This window comes from Hesperophylax consimilis, chromosome 14 (assembly GCF_061612785.1).
Source record: "Hesperophylax consimilis isolate HC1 chromosome 14, BYU_Hcon_1.0, whole genome shotgun sequence".
NCBI classification, from domain to species: Eukaryota; Metazoa; Arthropoda; class Insecta; order Trichoptera; family Limnephilidae; genus Hesperophylax; species Hesperophylax consimilis.
In genome coordinates this window covers 1,190,676-1,209,330 of record NC_142849.1, presented here as the reverse complement: position 1 = coordinate 1,209,330, position 18,655 = coordinate 1,190,676, and the positions used below count along the sequence as shown (strand labels likewise).

Below are 18,655 nucleotides of genomic sequence, written 5' to 3'. Positions count from 1 at the left end.
TATACTGTTATTCTTCATGTTGTTGTACTATTATAAGTATGTCAATTATGTTAATGGCACGTGTTGTGCCGTATATGTGTAAATAAATAAATAATAAAATAAACAGTAAAATAATATGAAAATAATAGAAATAAAATTAAAATAAAAGAAAATAAAATTAAAATAAAAATTTAAATTTGTAATAAAATTTTTAATTTGTAAACAGAAGAAATAAATCAGGCCCTTGTATCACATAATTATCATACAATATTTTTTAACATCTTATTTTTTAACGTAAAATAAAATAAAAATAATAGAAATAAAATTAAAATTAAAATTTAAATTTGTAATAAAATTTTTAATTTGTAAACAGAAGTTTGTACAGCGCCCTTGAGGTGTTTTTGCACAAAAACGGCGCTATACAAGTCATCCAAGTATTATTATTATTATTATTAAGAAATAAATCAGGCGCTTGTATCACATAATTATCATACAATATTTTTTAACATCGAAATAAGACTATAAGACTTAAGAAATAAATCAGGCGCTTGTAACACATAATTATCATACAATATTTTTTAACAGTATTTCTGACTCCAACCTGCCTAAGTCTAATAACCATTTTGTTATTTAGGTTACTAACGCATTTCTAACTGGTTAGCGATTTGCGTCAGCAAACGGTTTCTTTTGAGTAGCTTCGTAATCACAGAGCCTTGTCCATCAAACATTGAGAAGGCCGATAATACATAACTGAACGTAACTTTAAAAAAAATTATCTATATGAAGAGATTTTGATCGACATGCCGAGAGTTGAACCCGAAACCTTCAGGTGACTAATATATATATCGTGTATATTAGGGTGTCCCAAAAAAATCAAAGTTGTTATTTTTGAACGCATACCCTCTAATTTTGTTTTAATAATGACAAAACACTTATAAAAAAAATTTCGTTTACTTTGGACAACTGCAACCCGTGCCGACTTGCATCGAAAGATGTCAGTACTTGTACATTAAGACGCCAGCGAGCAAACATGTTGATGAGCTTGTAGTAACTTGCTATTTTGTTAGTAAACGAAAATCACTCGTTCAGGCAAAATGTTGTTAGATTTACGCACTTCTAAAAAGAGTATATTTTTAGTAGTCGTAAAACACCAAATATCGGTTTCTAAACTGCCATCTAATGGACCTGTAAAAATGTAGATCCCGATAAAATTCAGTGCTACAGAGAAAATCTCACATTGCACCTAACCGCTTCCGAAATCGATGATTTGCTTGACTTTTACCGTACTGCACTGACAACAAAAATACTTTTAGATGACTATTGAGAGTTTTTAGAGCTGTGATAGTTTTAGGAGGAGATACAGCGAGAAAATATTAAGATTTAAGATTCGGCCTCCAGGTGCTCGATGGATGGCAAAGGCGCTTTATTCCTTGAAAATATCATTAATTTGTGCGCAATTTAAAATTACCGGTAAGGATAAGGCGGCACTTTTAGACGTTTGCCTGTTCATAGTAACATCCTATGTCAAGCCATGGTTACAATGTATTATAGTAGTTAAAGCACCTTACCAGGACTTGTGCTTTTTGAAATCGATGAAGGCTTAAGAAAAAATTGATGAAAACATCTCAATGGCAGCATCTATTTTATCGCTGTTTGACGACGTTGTGGATCAAACAACTAAAATACAAATGCTCGAAATATCAAAAAAAATAATTTATCAACCCATGACAAACGTTACATCCCATCGAAGGAAGATCTTGATGGTAAATTGTATGGTAAGTTTATTAAGTAGTTTAAATTATGTTTTGTATTGAGGTTTTTGTTCATATTATAATTTAGTGACTTTTTTTTCAGAGAAAAATATTTACGACTTCATTTCAGTCAAGAGCAAGTATTTGTTTGATCGTCTGAAAACAGATGCCAGTTTTCTTAACGAATTCCCTACGATGTGGTCAAATAATGCTTTGTATCAAGAAGTCAGAAAGAAGGTGTCGCCGCTGAGTGTAGTGAATGATACAGCTGAAAGAACTGTTAAGTTAATGCAAGATTTTTATGGCTTAATCTCACGGTCAAAGAGGAACAAAAATAATTTTTGTTACCATGCGTTCAGGAACACCGGAAGATTTATCCGGACTGTAAAAAACAAACTATGAAGAAAAAATGTAATCTATAAACCATTTTTAAATATAAAATACTACATAATTGAACATTTGTGCATTTTTAAAATTTATTTATCCGACAAAAATGAAAGTTGAAAATCCTTCCATATTAACTATGTACCATATGTTTGGCATCAAGTCGGCACGGGTTGCCGGTGTTTAATCAAAATAATATTTATCGTATGAGTTATTGGGATCAAATGGAATAAAATAAGAGGGTATGCATATTTAAATTCATGAAAAAAAATTCTTCCTTATGTCCTGGGACACCCTAGTGTATATATATTATGGATATCAATAACATTTCTACTAATATCGATTGGATTATTTCTAACGTACGCTCGGTACATTTTCAAAGTGTATTGGAACATTATCTAGCGTGTGAAACCAGTTTTTAATTGTACAATTTCATATTTACTTCTGCTGCTTGGGCGGGAGACGTCGGGGTCGGATACGGCGACCTTAGGGAAGCAAATTTGTTGCTAATAGCCACGTCGGCTATACTGGGAATATTAACTATTTTATTTTCCCTATTAAGAAGATTGAACACAACTGAAATTATCAAGCATTAGGATAAAGACTTATAGAGTGACAACTTAGTTATCTGATAATTTATAAAATATAATACTTTCTCACCAATCCGTCACCCTAAAAACCGGACATGTATTGTGTACAATTAGTGAAAGCGGCGAATTATACTGTTTACATCCAAAATGTACTTTTTTAACACCGACCCCACTGAGAAGCAAGAGGAAAGGCACTGAGGAAAATAATTTTAAGGACCCATGTTCTCTTTGAGGATCCTGAGTGGAGGATCTTTTTACGGAAAGAAAGGAGAGAAAATTCTGGGAAAGAAAAAGGTATGAGAGGTGGGTAGGAAGCTAGGGATCAGTGTGTCCAGAGGTAACGTACGAATTACCTATCCCCCCGCTGCAGCACAAGGTGATGGGTCAATAGAGACCAGTTGTAAAAGTCAAGGGTTTCCCAAAACCAGCCTCTCCCAATCTGGCATGCTCCTGCCCGATAACAGTAAACTCGATAAATCCGGACGCGAACATTGGTTATCCATTATATGGTTCACGGGGTGGCGGTACCCAAATCCGTTTCTCGAATTGAAACAGGTATTTCGCAAAAACAAACAGACATACATGTGACAGTTGATAGAATACACAAAGGACTAAGGGAAACATCCTAAAACAACAATAATGAGTCCCGGTTACTGGTAAAATGGTCAGCTCGAGCAAGACAGACAGCGCGGCGGTATAGTAACTGAGTTTATAAGAGAAAGATAACCAAACCCGTCAGTATACAAAGCTTTAGTTTAAACACGCGGTGGACCACTGATGTTGACATGAATACCGGGGAATTATAGAGTTTGTGTAAAGTTATTTAAAGTAGTTGTCGGATATACTGTCGGATTACTGAGAGAGTACTATATAAATATAACATACTCGACTTTTTTTTAAATTTCGTCTTTATGTGAAATGTTATATATTGAAGATACATAAATTAGTATTTACATTCCTAAACCATTATCTAAACTACTGTATTACTATTAAAATATTATGCTCGCATGTGTTTTACCAAATATCAGTTAAAATACTGAACAAAACCGTACGCCATGAAAATGGCAAAACGAATACAAATTTAAGATAACTTCGCCGTAATACTTTATCACTGCCTCTGCTTAATATATATATATTTTTTGTTTTCTTTCTAACGCGCACTAAAACTTTATGAATACGCAACACATACCTAGGCTGGGCACTAAACATCTTGTCATGCGCTGTAACACGGTAACGGAGGATTATTATTCCCATATTCCGAAGAAATTTTATTTTTACAGTGCTTAAATAACCTTTTTACGACGCGGTGGTAGAAAATGGTAATAAATATGCGTATATGAAAAAACACGTGCAAAAACACATAAAGAACGGAAAAGAAAATCCGTAAATTAAGTTAAACCTGTCCATAGGTATGTTTTTATTTCTCACTGTGAGGTAGTAGAAGATTTCAAAATTATTGTCATGTTATTTGTAACTAGAAGAAAGTTTGTCTTTTTTTTAAAGAGATATAAATTGACCCAAAAACCATCGAAAACAACCGAAGTTCTGTCAGTGTTTTGATTATATTGCTGAAAAAAATGGCGGTTTGCAGGTGAAAAAGTCGTCAATCGGTTGATTGTGTCCCATCTTCTTCGGGCGTCTTCGACCTCTGCTATCATTCACTTTCACGTCATTCATTCTACTCGCACACCTTATGCCACATTTTACCAAATATAAGTAATTGATTTTTATTTGTCTCCGAATCTACTTTATTTAGTATTAAATAAATATATTCGTCATTAAAATTACTAGGATATTAAGTCAGGAATACTTTGAAAACAAAAAAACCAACCTACAAACCGGTGGAAATATTTTATTAACAAAGTTAATGAAGGTTCTTGGAATGCTATTTTTATTAGATCTATCAAATTCGCTCATAACCGAAGAAAAAACACCTGTGGAAAATTGAAAAGAGAAATCGAGAAATTAACGGCCTAGAATTGCGGAAAGCAATGCAAATAATTTTTATTTAGATTTTGACTGGGAACATGCCTAAATGGCAGTCGTAACAATAAATACGCACAGCTTTAACCGAGGAGTTACCATAATGCAAGCAGTTATTTTTAGCAGTTAAAAACTTTATTTTGTACCTTTTGACGAACTTGTCGACCTAAAATCCAGACCAAAAATTTAATGATATCTGAGCTCATCGTTAAGAAGTTGTTTTAAATATACAAAAAAAAATCTGTTTTATGGTTAAGATAAGATAGTAAAAAGAAAGTAGGTTAGTCCGTCAAGAGAACGGTAACTTATAAAAAAAATCATTGAAGTTCGTGATTTGGTTGGTTCCCGGGAGATGAAAAATTGTCACGGGAAATAAAAAAAGACTATGCCCTGTTTTTATTTCGCCATTTTCCGAAAAGAAAAAATATAAAACCAGCTTTATTAGTGGCTCGGGGCGGATGGCGGAATAAATTAAGCAAAATGGCGGGAAATATACAAAGCGGAAGCGGCAGAATGGCCGGAAACGTCAACGATCGAATGGGAATTATTTCGGGGAAGTTTTTATTCCCCGGAAAGAAAAAAGAAGGAAGAAAATTTTATTAATTCATTCGAAATTATTTTTATTCTTGTTCACGGAACACTTAGCGATTCCAAAATATTGTTGTCGGAATGATATACAACATAACAGATTGGTCTTTTAATTATTTGTGGATGGGGACAAATTTAATGGATACATGCCTGTAAAATTTTATCTGTTGTATCAATGTTGAAAAATATCACACCTCGACAGTTTAAAACGTCGGTTTACCACACAAACATCACGGATTAAATCATTGCACAAGCAGAGATATGAATTTGATTCCTGACATTATTTAGAGTGAAAAATATATGGTGTCACTTTTTCGATTTTTTTTTTCAAAATTTTTCAAAATATTTTTTTTTAAAACATTTTTTTTTAATCTTACACATGTCGTCAATGGTCATTTAGTAACCGAGTAACCGCCCAATGCCTCGCATCGACCCTAGCTGTCTAATTACTGCTGATTTCATATGTTATTTGTTAAAAATAAAAATAAAAAAGTCACCAAGTAATGTTTTTTTCCTTAAGCAATGTCAGGAATCACTTGTTTAAAGTAAGTCAAGTCCACCTCTTAACACCCCGTATAACTACGAGCACAGGAGTTTAATATTTCTAGGCATAAAAAGTGATATTATTTATCAAATTTATGAATAGCTCAAATAAGGTTAGTAATAAATTATGGTGGGTACATTATATAATCTTATCAGCTTTATATTATACTATTGTTTCATGGATTCCAGTTTATAAGTGTCTAATTAAAATATATATTGGCTTTTGATATTCTGCCACTTTGGCAGTCAAAAGATCCACGAAACCATTTAGAGCACCCTTACCAGAGGCGGCTTAAGACTAAAATCACCAACAGTGCATTTCACTTTTAAAATAAACCTAGAATGTAAAATAGTTGTAGCAAATCAATTAATGGGATTATTTTTTTCCTGTAATTCATTCACTTTTACATAGTAATTGAATGAATAATACTGCTCCATCAGCATTCGCAAAATCATCTCGATAGTAAAGACACGCTATTCATCGTTGAAAATCTTGCTAAGCCCTTTAAAATTACCGCGCACAAGCGCTAGTGTGTGAGTAGTATAGCGCTAATCTTGCAAATTAGTAATCCGAAACGAATTCCTTCCAGACGCAGTGGATTACGAACGGCTAAAGTGATGCAAAATTTAGTTGCCTTAAATGCGATTTTTGCAAACGTCGATAATGCACGGGATGAGTCATATATCTACACTGTTCCAACACGTGATTTGCCATTATTAGCATAATCTTTCTCGCTCATTTCACCGTTTCGTAGGACCGAGTTGTCTCAATACTGCCCGAAACCGTCCCCGTGTAGTATGCTAAAACTAAGTGTGTATTCGTTCAAGTTACGTGAAGACTGAAAACGAACAGTGCAATGCACAAATGCACATACCAAGGAACCGCTTCTGACTCTTACCATCAAATATCTTTTGTTAGAGATATATCTATGTATAAATTGATTAAACATCATATATATGACATTTGGTTTCGAGACGATGCAATAATTTCATTATTACAGTGCATATCTATACAATAAGGTTTAGTGTATCCAGTTTCAATGACCTTTACCTATGTTTCCCAATTAGGCACCTAGCGAGATTTATACCAAAGGTTACGAAGATTCCATCGTTCATTCCGCGGTCCTTCGTGCTCGTGCGTCACAGGACATGATTTATTTTAGAGTTTTCTGCGAGAAAAGCGGACAAACTATTTTCATAGCGAAGACGTTTCATTCAGACAACAGATAAATAAAAATGAAAAGTGTTTCGCAAATCTTACGTAGCGTGCCATGTGAAATATTCGAATTGTAAAAAATGTGGCGTTGTTTCGACAAATAAATCTTTTTAAAATTCGTTTTGATATATTTTTTTTATGAATGGTAAAAACTTGTTAGCATTTGGTAACTTGACAAGATAGTGCCAAACATAATAGGGTACCAAAAAACTAATTCAATCTATTATATTTTGAGACATGATCTGTAAATACTGATTATTATTATTATTACATTGGGTTAGCTGGAAGAAATAGGATGTAACCTATAAACTATACCCTTTGTACTCTTTTTGTGCAATAAATATTTTTTTGAATTTTGAATACAATTTAAAAGTCTGTTTTTATTTTGACACCCGTTACCGTTATTTCTATCTTCAAAATATTGTGTTCAAAATAATATCCAAAATATGCCAATAGTCGTCAGTTTCAGTTTCAGATACAGACACATTTCATTTAACATTACCACAACATTGGATCTAACTTGTCAAATGCATTGTTAACCTAATATATTTATATCTTCGTTATTTCGTTATATGTTTATTATGTTGAACAGACGTGGTTTATTGAGAGTGGCATCCAAAAGACGTATTCTTGTGAGCAAACACAAATTATGATTGCAACAAATAACCAACGGAGCCCCTCCAACTCGCTTCTTGCTTTATCTACATATCGGACCCATATCGGATATTGACGTGGACCGAAAATGATAGTGATAGATTGCCCTGCATTACTTGAACGACTTTCTTTTAAGAGTGCCCATAAGACAAACCAGACAAAATCACACGTTCAACATCTCTTAACGCAACACTAACTTAAAACTAAACACATTTATTTATCGTTTTTCATACATTTTTAACGTTTCAAACAGTGAAGTCGACTTATTTAACTCAGCACCTAATATTTTCAAACCTTAAATCAATAAATAACATTCACACAATACATATTATTCTCAACTGACTAGATCCATCCCCTTCTCCTCCTCCCACTATCTCATCCCAGCAAACACTTAACACTTAATCATATTCACTATTAATTAAGAAACCTCAGTGAAAACCTATTATTGGTTTAATAACTATACACATTTTACCATGCCTTGTAAAATATTTTAGCTTTTTGTTTTCCCAATAAAATAAAATAAAAATGCTTTATTTGGGCCCATTTTCTTCCAGTGAAGTTTTAGAAAATGCCTGTCGCCTACACAGAATATGTATTTCGACATGCACAACACCGCGCTAAACATCTTATCGCATACGTTCGGTATTTTAAAAATAGCGTTGTTTGTAGAAAACTAAATATTTTTTTCTTTTCAGATAAGCGTAGCTATTGAGATGCACCCCCCCGGGTTGCCACGTCCCTCTCCCTCCTCCCACTTATCGGACGATGGAGAGGACATCCAGATACACGTCACGGCAGAGCCGGGCAGCCTCGTCTGTCTCATCGGGGGCACCGAGGCGCAGGAGAAATACGATCATTGGACCAGGTAGGAGACATTCGTACTATGGATTGAAGTTTTTAACAATATCACCTCAAGATTGGATGACATTCACATTAGATGGGAGATAACCACTTCTTAGAGAGTCCGATAGTCTTGGAAATTTTTTTTGCTGAATGCGCTTTATATTATTGCAAATATCTGTTTAAGCTGGACATTTTCTTCAATGTTTGTGTATTACGTTTTTGTCATGTCTCATGATTTTTATTGACTTTTTTATATTAATGTGCTGAAGAATATAAAGATGTCATAATTTTTCAACTTGCAAATTTATTAAATTTGCTTTATTTAGTCAGTTAAATACAACTGTCGAATCTGTATACATTTTTTTAATTAATTATTTATATCAAAAGGAGGAAGTGTGTTTTTACTATGTCCCATTTCTACATCAATTTAAACGAATTATGATTTCGTTATTAATTTAAGGTATGATCGATTAATTTGTGGTGTCATAGCTTACATTCTTCTTCTTCTTTCGTATGGTGGGGGGTCAGAGGGGGACATCTAGATCTGCGAGCCATTTTAGGGCCTCAGGCGTCGCCATGTGGACCTCATCAATCCCGCCGGGGAATGAATGGAGCGGGCATTCGTTGACCACATGTTCGGTAGTCTGCACCGCACCACATTCACACATCGCCGACTCTTTAAGGCCCCATCTGTGCATCATGTGGGCACAGCGGCTATGGGAGCACCTTAACCTATTGATGGCGGACCAGGTTTTGCGAGGCAGTGAGAACCCAGGCTGTCTCTCGGTGGGGTCCTGTATGAGATGGGCATTTCCCACGTTGGCCGTTTGCCACTCAAGTTTCCACCTATCTTCTGGGGTGAGAGGTAGTCGGAGGAGCCTCTCTCCTTCCGCCCAGAAGGGCTTTCGGGACTTCAAGCGGCATGCCGGGTGGGAGACGACATCTTCGTGTAGAGGTATTGCGCTTTAATTACATTTTTGTTTAAAGATTTACTTTTTACATAAATTTGAACCAACATTGAAAAAAAAGTTTGCAAAAAGTCTTGAGTGATCGCACGCCCATAATATGCCATTTTTGACAACCAGAATTCGAGCATTTACGTTTTTAAATATTTTTTTATAAATTATAAGACTACAGAATAAACTTTAAAATATAGGTGAATTCATTGGCTTTATAGCATTATAATCAGTTCATAGGTCTTAGTATTAAAATTCAAAGTTATGTCTTTTTATGTTTTGGTAGAAAGCAGACAGGTTGTGAAATGAGGGCGAGAAATTTCCAACTCGAACGCCAATCACTCAACTCATGTTCCAGTTATAGCTTATATGACGTGAGTAGTCAAGTGGCTACAGTTGTTTGGTTTTGAAATGAGAGTATGCTTAGTTCCTACCAGAATGTCATTTTTCTATTTCATACCGATCCCTAACTATCACCTTGCTGGGAAAGTGTTTTGGAACAATAGTAAGAATACTGCAAAATCGTGAACGCTTGTTTGGAAAAATCGAAGGAGGATTGTACTACTGTAAGCAAATTGTTTGTTTTTTTTTCGTGTACTTATATGGTATTCATACGTTTTTTTGTGGACACAATTACCTCAAGGCATCTCGGTGGAACTCATAATATTGTATTGTGTGCTGTTTCTTGGTAAGTGATTGGTCGTCCTGTTTTCCTTATGTCCATAGTTTGATTGTTCCCATACGCGATTTCACCCAATTCCAACAAACACCATTTCATTTCGTATCCCTTTAATTGATTTACAGTCTATCATTCATGTTCATTGAGTGCACGTATTTTTTTTGAGTGCACGTAAATATTGCTGATGGAATTGCATAATTGAAAGATCATATTTTAGAATTCACCGCAACAAAAATATGAGTAACTAGCGCAGGCCCGTTAAAAATCAAAAGATATTATAATTTTAGGATTTGGAAAGCTGAATGTATTTACAAAAAAATATTAATTTACCTCACGATTATTGAGTTTCAAAAGAAGAAATTTACCTTTAAAATGTTAGTAAATTTGAAAAAGTCTATCAAACATTTAAACAAAACAAATACATGTTACAAGAATTATTAATCATTATAATAATTTTGGTACCTATTTAATTGCTTGTCTGATATAATTTAAACTTATAATCTCAAATTTAGAAAATTATAGTTTAATTGAACTTGAATAATTTTACGTATTACACACTCATACAATTTCAAATCACGCACCCATGCACTATGTTCTACGAATTTGTTATGTAAACCCTTTGGGTTAGTGATGGATTTGCTACGTCTCTCATGTGGGATGTGTGAGGGATATGTTGTGTATCAATCAAGATACATATTAACAATTATGATTTCTCCCGAAGCATGTGGCATTCATTTGACATGAAGTGGAATGAATAATTTATACACCGCACAGACTGATTTATCGGAAGGGCCCATTTCAGTTCATACTTAATAGTGTACAGAATATTAGACGAAGTAGGATACGCATGGGCATTGCGACGTTGCGGATCCATGCTTTATCAAATAGTTTCATTTAACAGCTTCTCCGATAACCGAGCCTCAAACACTTATAGCCTTACTAACAAAAATCACTACAAATCCGTTTAACAGTATTTTTGTTACACGTTGTACAAATACTGTACAATTTCTATTTTGAATCATTACTAATAAAAATGTCTCGCAAAATTTTGGCATACTGGTGAATTTTTTCGGCAAATGAGTAACATTTAAAAAAAATGTGAAACCGCACAACAGTCCCAATTGCTCCCAACAGTCTGGAGCCAGTGAGACTCTGGCATCCCAAATTGGAGTATGTTGTGAGGTTGAAGGTAGTGGAGAGGAAAGGAGATATGATAGAGAAAGGTGGAGAAGTCTGATCACCGAACCCGGCCAAAGCTATTTCAATCAACGTTTCAATTCGGAACGGTGGTCTGACACTAGGGCGATATTAAGAGAATCTTCCACTCTGGAACGTACTACAAATATACTATATATTATTTGATTTGAATCCGCTACCACCAGCTTACCAGTCGAGAGCCTTACCCCTCGACCACGGATGCCGTCAAATGACAGTTTTGATTGGTGGTTTGAGATGTGTGAAGCGCGTTTTTTTCATAATTTCGATTATATTAATAAAATTCAATGTTATTTACTATTATTTGTGTTATTTTTTGCCAGTTTTAATACATTAATAATATCATTTTGTGATTTTTTTAATGTTATTGCAAAAGCTATATCAGATATTTTATTTTGAATTTGCTGTTACCGCGTGAATTTTATACGAATTTTATGAAAGTAATGTTTTTAATAACATAAATTAATGTGTAGGTACACACATTACAGTATATTTCAAATCTAAATTCTAATTTTATATAGTTTCTAAAATAGTATTTGTTTTACGGTATTTTCAAAATTAAGAAATATATGGAAAACATTTTAAACACCTTCGAAAAATTCCAAAATTCGAAGAAAAATAATTATTATTTCAAGTTTGTGCAACAGATAAAAACCCTCTTTGGCGGGATAAGTAATGTACGAGTATATATCTTTCCATGAACTATTTTATGTCAGTTTCTATTTCACGTTTCAATTACCAAAGGGTCACTTACATTAATTCAATACATTTTTCACTACGTTTTTTATTAAGGCTGTTTCCTGTGTAGGTTTCCATTGTTGTAATTTATATCTCTCACTTAACTAGTAAGTACGTATTTCGTCAGGTGTCTTGATAAATAATGTTTTAGGTGTAATTTTACTTTGCGCGGAAAATCAATCAAATAAATGACAAGTTATTCCTAATTTTATTCAATAGTCTCTTGAAATCGTATTATTACTGACAACAAAAGATTATTATTGTATATTTCCGATTATGTTTTCACTCTATTGTGCTATTACCGACAGCTGAGAGAAATCAAATAAATTTATTTCGAAATTCACCATTGTTTGTCAGACAAGCCAAGTAATGAGAACCGCAAAACCGTTGTATTTTGTAAGCAGATTTTAGAATTATTTTGAACGATTTTGAGTATTTCATCATGAATATTATTGTAAAGTGCTCAATGCGAACTTGAAGCAAATTGGTAAATGGTGAGCATTTTATCTTGTGTGTTCTACAACAAGAGTCCCAACTGCTCCCAACCGTCTAGAGACACTGTAACTATGGCATTCTCAATTGAGGTATGTCGTGAGACTGAAGGTAGTGGCGAGACGTAGAAATGGCAAAGATGAAAGTACCTTCCTGGTTATTAAAAGCTGGTCACCAAACACGGCTAAAGCCATTTTAAGCAAATTTTGAAGTCTTTTGGCATATTATATGAGAATATCTTCCACTCTTAAACGTACCTCAAGTATCTTAGCTGTAGTCCCCGGCGTTGTCCGGGATTTTCACAGAGTTTTTTTTTCCAATATTAGGTCTAAAAGGTTATTTTCCTTTTATTTTGAACGTTCATAATTTCACGACGAAGTATAAAAACTCTGCTTTAAGGTGGTAAAGTGCAGTGGTAGTGATATCTTGAAATCTTGTAGACAATAACCTTCCTCCTGTTTTCAAGGCCAAGTGTGTAAATTTTATAAATCACAGAATAAACGTGTAGATTCGTTTAAAGAACAATATCATACCGTGTCCTTCCTACCTACTAGTACTATGGATAGATATTATTTTTAATAAAATTGTGAAGCAACACAAATTAATTATTTGAAATTTACCTGCGCACGCCGGGAATTGAACCCGCGACCTCCAGATTCGTAGTCGAGAGCTTCACTTCTCGAACACGGAGGCTGTCAAACTTGTTTGATGTGAAAGAAATATTATTTTTGGTACTAAAGTGTACTTGATGGTAGAATTCTAAAAAATCTGTGTATATTCCATTTATTGTTTTCTCCAATTCAGAAGGTTGGGAAAAGAATTCTGTATAAACAAGTCCTTCACTTCGTGCTTCAACTCCGAGGGTTTGAAGTGTACGTTTAAACACTCAAACATAATTTTATCTTCAACTAAAGTTATTATTTCGAGTAATCTTAGCTATTAATTGTATTTGTTTTTACAAATAATTCTAACGCAAGCCCGTTAAAAATCACTGAATATTTTAATTAGAATTATGAAAAAGATGATAAAAAATATTGTATTATAGGTACCTAGTTCCTACTTACTTTGTCGCTTGTCTTTTTTTATGTGACACCTCACAAGAAGGCCCTTGTCTGTACAGTGTGAGGCGTTGTAAGAATTATTCTTCACACAAGCAGTTCCTATTTTTCAAAATGACAATTACTAGCACTAACTCATAGCAAATTTGAGATCATTGAACGTGAATAATTTCACGTAGGAATAACGCACATCACAGACAACGGAAAATATTATATTGAATTTTGTGCAAAAAAATGCTGATTAAAATTTTTTAATCAAAAAATGCCTTTGAATTAATACTCAGATGAAAATTCATCTCTTTGTCGCTTGCAAGGGCTTTTGCTTTCATAAATCCTTTCCTAATGAATTACAAGTACCTAAGAATTTCCTAATGATTTTATAACTTCTTTTTAACAAGTTGTTGGCACCTAGCATCGTTAAACCTTTTTTTTATTTCCTTGATGAATATTAGTGTTGCCCATCTACTGAATTCCTACCTTTTCTATGCCGACTTAGTGTAAGTTCAGTTCAGTTGAAGAAATTGTCCTGTCAACACCTAAGTTGTGTCTGATTACGGAGCCCCACGGAGCCCCCTTATTCGACCAAGAGCAAGAGCAGAAAGGTAAGTCGGCCTATCCGAAATTACAATCCTCTTGTATTCCGCGGTGCGACGGTGCCTGAGTCCGTCCCCAACACCAGTATTGCTTATGTTTTAGTTCTATGGATTAAATATTATCAAACATACTAATTTTGGTTGTCTGTGTGTCCCCGTGAAATCTGGTTCAACGAAATAAAATTTGCTTTGAATTTAAGTGTCATTTTCAAAATTGAAACTGGTTGTGTGATGGATTCAGACTATCGAAAAGGTAGGTATATATACACCTATAATATAATTTTTTAATTGACAATTATTTTAAGTAATTATCATTTTCAAAATTGTAATTATAAAATTTGGTGATTTTTCACGGTTCTGCGTTATTTGCAATATAAAAATCAATGTTCATGAAATACAAGATATATAAAACCGTTCATCCCTTTGAGAGAACTGAGTTGAACTTCTGAGGAAATGTTCAGATGAGTACTGCTGAGTGAATTCGCATTAACGCTTCGTTGGCTGCCATTGATTTTATTTAACCTCTTTGATTTGACCTTTCCGTTGGCTGAAATACTCTCGAAAGATAAACACTATAAATTTGTTGGCTTGATTATGCTTCAGTAAATTCAAGTTTTTTATTATTTTTTTCACATTTTACCTATTTTCCATTTTCCATACCTACTTGCTGTAGGTAAATCTAAAGTCTGTGCCTCTAAGGCCCGGTATAGCGGTTCGTTTAAAGCTAGGCTTTGTTTGAATCTACTAAAGGCAGTTTGATAGCACGTCATGTTTACAATATGAATTATATAATGAGAAGCCACAATCAAATATATACAGAAGAAAAACATTTTAAGGGACTACAATACGAAGACACACAATACATAGACATAGACATAAGACAGTCAACATACTCAAAGTCGTACGGCATACTTAAAACACTCTCATAATCCGTGTATAGGTCGGAAGCCTCAATATTAGTAAAATTACACATTTAAAACCAAAGTACCTACTGTCTACGTGAGAGGTACATCTGTGCTCTCTACTGTCATCGAGATCGAGAGCTTTGAAAATGTCAAATACAAAGTTTCCCATTTCAATCAACATGGTGCTGATTGAATTTCTTTTTTTTTTCTGTAGTCAGTGCACTATTCATGAAACTATGACAAAAAACCGCTGAAAACACTGTCCAATCGCTGAAAAATCCCCCTTGTAATACCTTACCATACTATTTGTCTATTTTAGATTGATTATCAATTAATAACATCAACATCTCTCATCGCTTGATGAATATAATTAATCCTCCATACCATGTCCATACTCATAAAATTATGATAGTACGTAATTAATCACGTAAATGTCATATTTGTTACTGCTACCGCCTCGGTGTCTTAAAAGAGAACTATTCTGCGGCTCACCATGGCTTAATCAGCCTATTTAGCCCGCTTAAATTTGATCGAGGAATGTTGCACGTAGCGAGGATACGGACTGACTGATATACCAGGCCTATGTAGAGATAAAAGTAGGAATGGATCGAATTTAAAATGATTTTATACACACTTTCTTAAAAAGTTAAATGCTCTGCTAAAGGTTTAAAATATGGCAATATATACATAGCAAAATCTATAGGAAAATTATCATCAAATAAAATTGTATTCGTGCTCAGGAGAGCTTGTAGGTAGGAACACATTTTTTTATAGTTTGCTGGATATAAATCAAATATTTTTTTGAATTTCCCATCAAATTTTCTTTGCTTCTCTGATTAATAAATTTGATAACTAGTAAATACCCTGCTCTCTATAATATATAACATGCTACCAAATTATATTATAAAAAAAGTGAATTAACAACTAGATTCAGATATATGTTGAAAACATGGCTCCTAAACTCCACACTTTATAATTTAAGGTGGGCGACAAATAAGTCTTGCCATAAGTCACACCAAGTGGTTCGCTACATTTGGTGAGTTGGTAGGGGTGCCCGGGTTCGTTCATGGGGCGAGGGAGTTGTCTAGGTCTTGGCGGCGGATGCTTCTGCTATGACTGGTTGAGGGAGAACTTTTCACCTCTTCAGCACGACTTTCTCGACCCACTCGATCACTTTGCACGGCAGTGGGAGGAATGAATTCAAACGCCTGTCCCTCCTGGAAATACTAACCCCAGATTACCTTTTTTACTTTTCAGATCTTCCTCTCCTCCCTTTGATGATTTGGGCCATGAGGGAAATTATTTTCCTCGGGACTTATAACGTCTAGTAACGCTGTCTGATATCAGATCTTGGTATGTTACACAGATTCATTAACTTAATTAATAGCCCTGCCATCGTTGCCACTATTAAATTCCACGTTCCGAATAGGAACACATGACAAAATGTAACATTCTTTTGCAATATATACACAACCAACTATCAGACAAACTCACTAGCCAATAGGATGGATGATCTGGGCAACAAGTTTGGGGGTACTATTGATATATTTAATCACTTCTTTTATAGAACCATGTACAATCTTTAAGACTTTGTTGAATCCTACAAATTATTGATTATAATTCGTCCCGAAGATAGCGCGAATAGTTTATCATGTTAAATGTATGCCTCGCACCATCCTAGCATGACCCACGTTGTTTTATATCAAACCACATATGAACGTACGCCTTCACAATGAACGTGGTTAATATAACCAAATTTTCTGATGGCCTTACGATTCCAATATATAAACGTAGGATACGAATGCTATACGTAGTCGGGATACACGCCAAACGCGCACCCAACATTTGTACACGGTTGACATTTGTCACATTCGTTCTTAAGTTCAACAGCTCGGCTGTGGAACGAACTGCCGGCCTCTGTGTTTCCTCCCTCCTACAACATGGGACTCTTCAAGACCCATGTTCACTCCTTCTTCTCCACAAAAAGACCCTCCACACACCTTCCCCAAAGATGACATAGGCCCTGAAGGAAATTATTTTCTTCATGGCCTCCTGTGTGGAGTTAATATAAAAAAAAATATAAAAAAATTAAGCCACCGTGCATTTGAAATTACCCCTAGGATTCTTCTGGCAATAGATAAAAACGTCCGCTGGATACTGTTTTGAAAATATCAGGCAAATATTTTTGATTGGTGCTTAGATAAGAATGCAGGATATCGGTCGAGTACTCCACATTATTGTTTGAAACATATTGTACGTGTGAATAATGACAATTATGAAGAGCCGAACCTACGGGACCGGAAATAGAACGAGGTTCAGTAGTTGTACAACATCTTGATAATCAAATGGCGTAGAGGCAGCTCTTTGCAATGAAGAAGACAGATTAGCCACTGTGCTGGACAATTCAAGTGTTTCTCCACCATTCGAATCACATCACCAGTTGGGCGCGCGTTAACATTTGTACCATCACAACCAATTGCTTTTAAATGATCAATTGAAATATTTTGACTAGCAAAATATTCGATTAATGCTTTGGTTATATAAACGGCAGTGCTTGACGTAGGGGTAACACGCGTCAAGAAATGAGAGCCTGGTTCCACGATTAACGATACATGTTCTTCAACTATCGTGCTCTTATAATATTTGTATCCTTTTTGTATAAACCAAACTCTTGTCCTTTCAGCCATCAAAAAATAATGTACTTATTTTATCCCAAGTCGTTGCTTTCATGGTGTACGCTTGTACGCAGACGTTAGCGACGCAGTCTATTTTTGCATCTTACTTTATTATATTTTCCTTTGTGATTATGTTTAAAAAAATTAATATCGCAAAATCGATTGATGCACTAGCTCGATCCGATATCCCGAACCTTTCTCAGATCTCGGAGAGAAATGTAAAAGACAGTGTTGTTAGTCTTATGGAGCCTACTTGATTTGCGATCGGAGAAGACGATGTTGATGTTGAGGTGAAAGACAATGATACACTGTCTATAACTTCTAAAGCTTTTTCTTCAAACCTGTTCTTTTATTTTGGTAAGATCTTTTCTCTTCCTCTTTTCTATTTGTTTCGTAGTCGGTATATCAACACTGCCGACAGTCGGAATATTTTTCTCTCACTAAAATAAATAAATACAGAGCAGCGCGCGGCCCATGCGAGGGCGGGGTGGGTGACTGCGGGCGGGTGTGTTTTAGTGTCATATAACTAATAAGTGGTAATAATAATTCTACCAAAGATATTGATTTTATTTAACTAGTATCTCATAAATAAACATCAATAAACTGTTCCTGAATATTTTACCAAGCGACTTAAAACATCGAATATTTTCTCAAACTTCAGAGACCTCTAGGCTGAAGATATTTGTAGATTTTTTTTAAACTGTATTATTTGATGTTTGTACAAAAACAACTTTTTATAACTAGCACCAAACGAAATTATGAATAGCAAAAATCGGCCCACTCTATTTAACATCCTGTTGACAAACTGCTTTT

The 18,655-nt window shown here is 34.5% G+C and overlaps 1 protein-coding gene across 1 annotated transcript in view; it reads left to right on the top strand.

Annotated features, from left to right (window-relative positions):
• The window catches only part of LOC149417748 (C3 and PZP-like alpha-2-macroglobulin domain-containing protein 8), a 445,592-nt gene that overhangs the window by 308,935 nt on the left and 118,002 nt on the right, over nt 1-18,655 (top strand). The window contains exon 11 of the mRNA XM_089639401.1: nt 8,384-8,553. Within this exon, the coding sequence (XP_089495527.1) occupies nt 8,384-8,553 (170 nt within the window). The remainder of the gene's footprint in view (nt 1-8,383; nt 8,554-18,655) is intronic.